Below are 10,258 nucleotides of genomic sequence, written 5' to 3'. Positions count from 1 at the left end.
ACGACATGCCGGGACACTTGTTCTAAGGGCACCCCGGCCCGTAGAAAAGCAAGGTCCGATCAGGGGCTGAATAGGCGGCGACACGTTGGTGTGATGGTGACATGATGTGTACCGCGGTGCCATGCCCACCTCGGGACTCGGGAGTGTAACCAGTGCTGAAGTGGTTTCATATGAAGCAATCCGAGTGGCGTGACCGCGGCTGCAGATGCCATATGCCCCAGGAGCCTCTGAAAATATTTCAGTGGCACCACTGTCCTGCCTCTGAAGGAACTCAGGCAGTTCAGCACCGACTGGGCACGTTCGTTGGTGAGACGTGCCGTCATACTCACCGAGTCTAACTCCATACCGAGATAGAAGATTCTCTGCACAGGGGAGAGCTTGCTCTTCTCTCGGTTGACCTGAAGCCCCAACTGACTGAGGTGCCGAAACACGAAGTCCCTGTGATCGCACAACTCCTCTCGCGACCGGGCCATTTGTTGTATGGCCTCAGTCTGCTTTTGTACTGCCGAGAACTGTTGGGCAAATTCCTCGACAGTGTCGCCGAACAGGCCAGCCTGGGAGATGGGAGCGTTGAGAAAGTGAACCTTGTCAACGTCTCTCATCTCGGCCAGGTTGAGCCACAGATGGTGCTCCTGGACCACCAGAGCGAACATCGCCTTCCCGAGGGACCGCGTCGTGACTTTCGTCGCCTGGAGGGCGAAGTCAGTCGCCGTGCGCAGCTCCTGCATCAACCTCGGGTTGGTACTACCCTCGTGCATTTGTTTTAATGCCTTGGCTTGGTGTACCTGCAGGATAGCCATGGCATGCAAGGCAGAGGCAGCCTGGCCCGCGGCACTGTAAGCTTTGGCAGCGAGAGCCGCCGACAGCTTACAGGCCTTGGACGGGAGATGCGGACGATTCCTCCAAGTGGCGGCGTTTTGCGGGCACAGGTGCACCGCAACCACTCTCTCCACCTGGGGAATGTCCACGTAGCCCCTGGCCGCCCCGCCATCGAGGGTAGTGAGGATGGAAGAGGGAGACGAGCGGCTTCTGGCCGTGAAAGGGGCTGTCCACGACTTCGTCACCTCTTTATGCACCTCCGGGAAGAAAGGAACCGGAGCAGAAAGCGGTTGTGAGCCGCGCTCCGCGCCGAGAAACCAATCATCCAGCCGTGAGTGCTCAGGGCTGGGCGGTGTATTCACCTACAGCCCGATGTTCACGGCTGCCCGGGCAAGCATGGCCGACAACTCTGGGTCCGATTCGGCTGTGGCGACAACACCCGAGGGCCCATCCCCTGATGCTGCAATCAACATCTGATCCTCTGGCGGCACACCGAATGACACGCTGGGACTGCCGTGAAACGACCCAGCAGAATCATCCGGCGGCCGCACGGAACAGGCGCTGCGGGAGGAGTGAGAGGTCTGTGGGGCGTGGCCCGGCGGAGAAGCTCTCACAGTCACCCTCAGATCTCCCAGAGCACTAGCCGGCGGTCCTCTGCTCACGGCAGAGAAACTGGGATGGGTAGTGACAGAGGGGTCTGCTGCACTCCCCTTGAGGAGCGAGAGGCGCGATCGCAGCGCTGCCATGTTCATACGCCCACAATAGACGCATGACTCATCCACGAACGCCACTTCAGCGTGCTGAAGGCCCAGACACTGAATCAGAATCAGAATCAGAATGAGCTTTATTGCCAGGTATGTTACTGTCTCTGGTGGGACATGTGATGTGCTGTCTGTATTTTGGCAGTTCACGGGAGAGATTTGCTTTATTAAAGTCCCCGAGAATGATTAAAACAGAGTCCGGGTGTTGTTGTTCTGTGTCTGTGATCAGATCAGCGAGTTTCTGTAAAGCTGAAGACAGCGATCGTGGCCGTCCACAGAGGACAGGAAACGACTGCATCCAGAAGGACACGGACGAAAAGGCATCTTGAAAAAGCGAATCGTCCGTGATTTGCTCTTTTAGAGGAAACTGCTCTTTTAGCTGAAGCGCTCAGGGGAATCGCTGATGACAGACACCGCTGTAACGTGCCATAACACCAACCAGGAACAGCCCTCCGAACACAAAGATGAATGGCTTTGTAGTGAATATACAACATCAACTACTCGGCTCCGAAGCAAAAATCTGAAGAGTGGATGCACCTGTCACCTATTTATACCCGTATGCATGGGGAGTGGCTCAGGTATGCAAAATCCACTAGCCAATTTTCATTAGCGTTTTCTCTTAAAATCAGAGATGATTGGCCTCCCAAGTGAGACCCCATATGTCGTTCGACCTAACTCGTAGTGACCGAAAGATAGGGAACCAGAAATTACAATGGCTCGCAAATGTATCTGGATAGTTAAGTCACACCTAAAAGTGTATGACTTTCATTGTATTAAATCACTAAGAGTGTGTTTCTGCAGAATTGAACACTTCATTGTAACATTAAATCTATGGTTGTATCATTACAAACCGATGCTTTGTCTGTAAATTAAGTTTGTGCATGACTCTTGCTGTGATATTTATGATGTGTGTCTGTGTGAGATACTGTGTATACTGGTGTGTGTTAAAGGTGAGGCAGGTCTGAAGTTTGTGCATGACTCTTGCTGTGATATTTATGCTGTGTGTCTGTGTGAGATACTGTATATACTGGTGTGTGTTAAAGGTGAGGCAGGTCTGACCTGTTTGAGAGAGGACAGCAGGTACAGCGCTCCTCTTTCCTTCACTGAACCCGTGTAATGCAGATGCTCTTTCTTCAGGAAGATCTCCATGCCGTACAGTTTGGACAGTCTGGAGTACTGCGGGCAGAGCGCACACCTTCATGAGTTTGACGGTTCATTTGGCAAAAGCCTCTCATTTTTAGCAGTCAGAAGAACGTCTTTAACCCTAAAAGGGGCGATGTATCCTGAGGGACACAAACTTTTGAGAAGCTGTGGGGAGAAGCAGTGAAAGTGTAGGTCTCATTTTGAAAGGGTGTTTTTTGTGAATATTTAGATGAGGTGACTTGTTTCTACATTTTTTGTTTAGCTCACGGGCAGCATTTAAAACTGCATGGCTGCCTGTCGTGGGAAATCTACTCACCCTCTTATAAAAGTTGATCTAGTTCACATATTTACACGTTTGAGGGGACTTGCCTGTTTAAAAAGCTGTTGTTCAGCATTAGCCTATTATGTTTGCATTGAAAATGTAAGAATTAAATGCTTAATTTTTTTGTTATCTGTCTCTAAATGTTTGTATCTCAGGGAATACGTCGCCCTTTTAGGGTTATAAATCAAGATTTGAAAACATACATATAGATTTTTGTGGCTTGTGTTTTATAAAATCAAATCTTTTTGTAATCTTGACAAAACGCATATCGTTAGAAAATCTGACAGTCAAGCTTCCATATTTGGTGAATGTTTTGTAATGTGATAGAAAATTATTGATTTGTGACAGAAAACTGAGTTTGGGTGAAACCCAGTGGTTATTTTTGGTATAGCGCCCAAACAAAATCTCACAATAGCCACCATTTTTGTGATATCAACTTCAAATTTGGAACACAACTTGGTTACATATGGCTTTGATGTCATAGAAATTTTAGAGTGCAACACATTTTATAAAATATTTGTTTTATATAAAATAAAATAAAAATAGTATACTACATTACCTTTACTGTAAACTTAAACTTTTTTACACTTTCTTATTTTGAAATGCTTTCACTTCAGCAATAATCTGCTATGCGTCTTCTTTAAAAAGAGACCGACCTTAGGTCTGTATTTCAAAGCGTTCAGGAATTACAACTGTGTTGTAACAAGCACTGATTAACAAGTGCTCTGTTTTCAGTGAATTTATACCCCCAAAGAAGCGAAGTATCACAGACATTAAAATAAATAAAAAAACTTTTACAAAACATACTCTTTGATTATGTCTAAATATATATATCAAAATGCAAAGCCTGATAAAAATAAAATAAAATATGAATGTTTACTACTGTAAAATACAAAATCTTAAGGAATAAATATTGAACTAAAATATAGTAAATTCATTATATTCATTCATATATATACATACATACACTGATATATATACTTTTAAATATATGTCTAAATAACATGATCATGCAATTCTTTCATACTTATGGTACTTTCATAAGCATCAAAAGAGAGAAGCATGTGTGTGTATGTGTGAGTGTGTGTGTCACTCTAGCTTGTTTAATAATATAGTTTTTACTAAACCTGCTCTAGAAATACTGTGACTCTTATGACAAATTGCCAAGTCACTGTAAATGAAGAAATGTAAATGTATGCAGCAGGTTTTATAATAACTAAAACTAAAACAAACTGAAATTAAAACCATCAAAAAATAGTTACTTTAAATAAACATGAACTGAAATAAAATAAAATATAAAAAGCCTTTTATTTTTACTAGTTGCCAATTTCTCATTTGAATTTAGTTTAACTTGATGTACTAAAAAAACAAAAACAAAAATACAAAAAACCTTTATAGACATATATAAAACAACAAAATCACACAACAAAGTTACTAAAACTTTAACATGAAAATGAAAACAGAAAATATAAAAATAAAAACAATAAAAAATTGTACTTCAATGATACTAAAATAACAGGTATGTAGAAATATCAGTAACACTTTACAATAAGGTCCCATTACTTAAGATCAGTTAATGCATTAACTAACTAACTAACAATGAGCAATTCATTTGTTACAGTATTTAATCTTTGTTAATGTTAGTCAATAAAAATACAACTGTTCATTGTTAGTTCATGTTAGCTCAGCTCCATTAAATACTATTAATAGATATGACTTTTGATTTTACTAATGCATTAGTAAATGTTGAAATTGACACTGACTAAAAATAATAAATGCTTTAGAAGTATTTTTAATTGTTAGTTCATGTTAACAAATGTAGTTAACTAATGTTAGTTAATGGAACCTTAATGTAAAGTGTTAGCAAAATGCCATATTAAATATAATATACATTTTATTGTCATGTTTAATTATATAAATGTTATTATATTTAGTATTAAATTTAAATTTATGACAAGAAATCAGAAATTGCATTATAAAAAATTTTCTCGGTAGTGCTCCAACAGGTTTGGTGATTTGGTGTCTAAAATATTCTTAAAATATTTCAACTATTCTCGTAATTTCATCTTTATTCTAAAAATATTTTGACTTTCTCGTAATTTCGACTTTATTTTTGTAATTTCAACTTTATTCTCAAAATATTTAGACTTTATTCTCATATCGCTACGACTTCATTCTCGTAATTTGCTATGATTTAATTCTCGTAATTTTGACTTGATTCAAAATATTTAGACTTTATTCTCGTTATTTTGACTTGATTCTCAAAATATTTTGACTTTATTCTCGTTATTTCGACTTGATTCTTAAAATATTTCAACTATTCTCGTAATTTCGACTTTATTTTTGTAATTTCAACTATTCTCATAATTTTGATTTTATTCTACAAATATTTTGACTTTCTCGTAATTTCAACTTTATTTTTGTAATTTCCACTTTATTCTCAAAATATTTTGACTTTATTTTCATATTACTACGACTTAATTCTTGTAATTTTCACTTGATTGTAAAAATATTTCGACTTAATTCTCATAATTTTCACTTGATTGTCAAAATATTTCGACTAATTCTCACAATTTTGACTTGATTCTCAAAATATTGCGACTTTATTCTCGTTATTTCGACTTGATTCTTAAAATATTTCAACTGTTCTTGTAATTTCGACTTTATTCTAAAAACATTTAGCCTTTCTCGTAATTTCGACTCTATTTTTGTAATTTCGACTTTATTCTCAAAATATTTCAACATTATTCTCGTAATTTTGACTTTATTTTTGTAATTTCAGCTTTATTCTCAAAATATTTTGACTTTATTCTGATATTGCTACGACTTTATTCTCGTAATTTGCTATGATTTAATTCTCGTTATTTTGACTTGATTCTCAAAATATTTCGACTTTATTCTCGTTATTTCGACTTGATTCTTAAAATATTTCAACTATTCTCATAATTTCGATTTTATTCTACAAATATTTTGACTTTCTCGTAATTTCAACTTTATTTTTGTAATTTCCACTTCATTCTCAAAATATTTAGACTTTATTTTCATATTGCTACGACTTCATTCTCGTAATTTTTTTCTCAAAATATTATGACTTTATTCTAGTAAATTTGACTTGATTCTCAAAATGTTTCAACTTTATTCTCGAAATTTCGACTTTATTTTTGTAATTTCAGCTTTATTCTCAAAATATTTTGACCTTATTCTTATACTGCTACGACTTTATTCTCGTAATTTGCTATGATATAATTCTCGTAATTTTGACTTTATTCTCAAAATATTTCAACTTCATTGTAATTTCGACTTTATTTTTATAATTTCAACTTTATTCTCAAAATATTTTGACTTTATTCTCGTTATTTTGACTTTATTCTCAAAATATTTCAACTTTATTCTCGTAATTTTGACTTTATTCAAAAATATTTTGACTTTCTCGTATTTTCAACTTTATTCTCAAAATATTTAGACTTTATTCTCATAATTTGATATATATATTTAGTTTTTTACGTGGCGTACGACTCAGAGGTGCATTTACACAGCAATTACAACTGCTTAAATTAACTGCCTTTGATTGCTGCGGTAGGTCAGAGCTGGTTTAATTTAGTCTGGCTTTTATGCTGCATCCGTCTGAATTGTGAGCAGCCTTAACTCAGCCGTGTAAAGTGAAGTTAATAGTATTTCAGTGTCTGTGGCCGTGTGTCCAGCACTGAAGTCTATTAATATCTGAGCTCTGCAGGTCTGACCTCTTCCCTCATTCCAACGTCACAGCGTCTCTGTTATAGAGAAACACCCTCTGATGAACCCTTTGATTTTTTTGATGCACATCATTTTTGATGATGATGAAATTTGATGCACACATTTCTAAATGATCAATCTTTGCTGTTAAACCTGTTTCACACTCAATCTACTGCCTGCTATACTGAGCATCATTACAAGCATTAGAATTTCATCATACAAATATCAGCATCTGCAGAAAATAAAAAATTTTCTTCAGTTTGAGTCTCTGAATAAAATAGAGCTGTTTTTTCCTCCACTTTATCAGAATATATAAGCCATAAAATCCTGATGCATCAAAAAAACGCATATGCAAACTTTTAAAATATTTTGTCTAACATTAAAAAAAAAAAAAATTCTGACTATTATTTTATAAATCAGGCTTTACAGGGTTATTGTCATACATTAATAAAAGATCTCTCTCAGCTCTCATTCTCTCACACGTTTACCGTGGCAGGAAGAGGAGGATGAAGGTGAGGAAGAGTCTGAGGAGGATGTAGACTAAAGCTTGGAGGAGCGACAGGAGAGTGGCGTTCTCTGTGAGCTGTGGGAACGGAGGCAGAGCTACGGATGAGCACGGGTCTGCTGCTTCTACAGGAGAAGGATCGGGAGCTTTGGAAGCGGGCTGAGGAGCATCAGTCCTCTTTGAAGCTCCAGCTTGAGACCTGCTGGGTTTTCTCGGAGCGGGATGAGGAAGAGGAGATGCTGACGGTGATGGAGATGAAGCCTGGTGTCTCAGTGTGAGTTCTGGTCCAGGTTTGGGCGTCTCAAGGGTTGAGTGTGAGTCAGTGGATGGAGGAAGCACAGGATGGGAAGGAGAACACAGCGGATCCGCTACACCCGTCACATCACTTCTCTCAGACTCAGGAGGACACTGGGAAGCAGCTGGAGACTCTCTAAGGGTTTCAGACACACACTACCAGTCAACAGTTTTTGAACAGTAAGATGTTTAATGTTTTTAAAGAAGTCTCTTCTGCTCACCGAGCCTGCATTTATTTGATCCAAAGTACAGCAAAAATATTTCACAATTTTACAGTTTTTGCTGTACTTTGGATCAAATAAATGCAGGCTCGGTGAGCAGAAGAGACTTCTTTAAAAAACATGAAAAATCTTACTCTTCAAAAACCTTTGACGCACATGCTACAGTTTCCCACCTCTGCCAGAAGGGATCGTATTCCTCGCTGTCACTAAAGCTCCTCCGCGTCTCCTGCGCCTGCAGGCCGTCCTTCACGAAGTTAGCAAAAAACTGCGCTGCAAAATTCATCCTGGACTCCAGCTGACATGAAATACACTCTCTCTGTTCAGAAGTATTGTCCTCGTCCTGCACAACATTAGCTCACCGCTCAGGGTTATTTAAGGAGGGATTAGCCATAATCACACGCTGAAGTCTCTCCGGCCCTTCAGTCCTCCAGGACTCCACCTACAGCTCTATTCCTGTATCAGACCCGGGTTAAACCCGCCTCTCACGTGGTATAATCAGACTCTCTAAAGGGATAGATGAGGACTTTGTCCAGCAGAAAGTGTCCTCCAGAAGACCTCAAGCTCTGACCTCTAGGACAGGCCAAATCCTCCTCAGACCGGATCACAGATCACCTCTGACTTCACAATCATCATTTATGATGCTCCAGACTTTAGGAGGCTCCAGAAATGCTGCAGCCATGATATATAGGGTGACATGATATATAGCCACCCCTTGTTTCTAGACAACCTTAAACAAAATTAGTAATATGACCACAAATATATGAAGAGTTATCCATTTTACTCACCCTGTGATGGCCCACGGAATGATTGGTGACTACATTTATGTACTTTTTTATGCTTCATCTGAACAATTACATACAAATCTGAGAAAATATCACACATGTGTTTGTGCTTTAGGAAGTTATGAGGCTATACTCTTTGCATGATGTTAGCCCTAATCTGCTGGATGATGCAAGTTTGTTAAAAAGGTAGGAGTGGGGTAATTTGAGCCAGTGGCTCAACACCTCTTATGATTATAAAGTATTATTTTACTGCAATTCTACATTGTATTTAATAAATTTTAGGCCAAACATTTTTTTAAAATTTTGTTCTGAAAATTTTAAATAAGCCTTGTTTATGAAAATTGTCCATTGACGTTTTTATGAAATTGTTAGCCCAGTTCTGTATGGTCAATTGAAGTTTTTTTTTTAACTCTTCAATTTGAACTTTAATTTATTCTGAAATTTTTTAATAATTAAAATGCCTTTGAAGTTGTGAACTGTATCTTTTAATAAAACTCTGTTGAGCCACAGGTGGAGAAAAACCCTGGATTTTAAACACAGATTTTAAAAAGTCATTTTTATTGCATTTCTATTCCTTTGATGTAGATTGAGGTTCAAAAATGTTCCGTTTTACTTCTGCATAAACAATGGCACAGTTTAACTCCATGTGGCTCAACTTACCCTCTCCCTAGGCTACAGTTACCCCTCACTGGGGGTAAGTTGAGCCAAGAGACCACTTTTGTTTTGGAAAGCCATATTTTGAAAGCAGTTTATTTTATATCCAAAGTGATCATTCCCAAGGATGCACCACATCCTGAAGTTTATGTACATATTTAAGTTGGACCCATTATTGTCATGTGCTCGCTTTACAAACACCATAAGTAAAAATGGGCTCAACTCACCCCGCTCTCCCCTACAATTAATATTGATTATAGTATATACACACACTCACCATCAGCTTTAAATGTTAACCTCTGAGCACATTTAAAGGACATATAATCTCATTGGTTAAACCAAATTTGTACATTTCTAAAGGAAATGCATTTGTCCACCACAGAGGTTCTGTGTGGTTTTTCTTTTCTTGTCTGGTGCTCAAGAGTCCTGCATCCTCGTGTCTCTGTGATCTTCTGGCTTGTGTGACTAGTAACTAGTTACAGTAATACTATTACTTTTTGCACTAGCTAGTAGTGTAACTAATTACTAATAAGGTTTCAGTAATAATATTACAGTTTCCATCCATAAAACAGCTCATTACTTAGTTACTTTTGATTCCTCAACCCCTACTGATTTAAAGTTCAACAATCCAGTAATTCCTGGATTTTCATAATTTTATGAACTCATAAACACATGAAGTCCAAGCAGGAAAGCTTGGAATATGGAGAAGCTTACATTCGGCGGATGGAAAGCAAAAGATGCTCTGATCCCGATATAAACTGCATTACTAGAATTAAAAATCTTTTTAGAAAACAAAGCATTTTCTCATGAATTTATGCTATTTCTTTTGATAAAATACATCATGAAATATAATCATATATGGGTAACAGAAATTATAGCTTCAAGCTACACGATGAGAATAATACAACACTTTTACTTAAACGTCACTATCAATCAGCATTAAGCGTTTGTAAAAATTTCTGACTGTGATCCAGTGTGGATTTTGGTCAAATGATGAGGCAGAAATATATTGTTAGTAACATTTT

The 10,258-nt window shown here is 38.2% G+C and overlaps 2 protein-coding genes across 2 annotated transcripts in view; both read right to left on the bottom strand.

Moving 5' to 3' along the window:
- The window catches only part of LOC107708194 (threo-3-hydroxyaspartate ammonia-lyase-like), a 12,439-nt gene extending 9,666 nt beyond the window's left edge, over nucleotides 1–2,773 (bottom strand). The window contains exon 1 of the mRNA XM_016512367.1: nucleotides 2,640–2,773. Within this exon, the coding sequence (XP_016367853.1) occupies nucleotides 2,640–2,729 (90 nt within the window). The 5' untranslated portion in view covers nucleotides 2,730–2,773. The remainder of the gene's footprint in view (nucleotides 1–2,639) is intronic.
- A 4,450-nt stretch (nucleotides 2,774–7,223) lies between these two features.
- Nucleotides 7,224–8,233, bottom strand: LOC107708195 (putative uncharacterized protein DDB_G0290521). The gene is made up of 2 exons (XM_016512368.1): nucleotides 7,971–8,233; nucleotides 7,224–7,712 (listed from the first exon to the last, which is right to left on the bottom strand). The coding sequence occupies exons 1-2, from the start codon at nucleotides 8,078–8,080 to the stop codon at nucleotides 7,262–7,264; spliced, it is 561 nt and encodes a 186-aa protein (XP_016367854.1). The 5' UTR covers nucleotides 8,081–8,233; the 3' UTR covers nucleotides 7,224–7,261.
- Between the last annotated feature and the right edge of the window lie 2,025 nt (nucleotides 8,234–10,258).

The sequence above is a fragment of the Sinocyclocheilus rhinocerous genome, unplaced genomic scaffold (assembly GCF_001515625.1).
Source record: "Sinocyclocheilus rhinocerous isolate Xijiao unplaced genomic scaffold, SAMN03320098_v1.1 scaffold1377, whole genome shotgun sequence".
Lineage (NCBI taxonomy): Eukaryota > Metazoa > Chordata > Actinopteri > Cypriniformes > Cyprinidae > Sinocyclocheilus > Sinocyclocheilus rhinocerous.
Note: the sequence above shows the minus strand (reverse complement) of the source record. Positions and strands in the feature narration are given on the sequence as shown.

Excerpts from the sequence above, each read along its gene's own strand:
- LOC107708195 (XM_016512368.1), bottom strand. The coding sequence starts at position 8,080 with ATGAATTTTGCAGCGCAGTTTTTTGCTAACTTCGTGAAGGACGGCCTG. Across the intron at positions 7,713-7,970 it reads TACGATCCCTTCTGGCAGAG|AGAGTCTCCAGCTGCTTCCC; the intron begins GTGGGAAACTGT and ends TGAAACCCTTAG.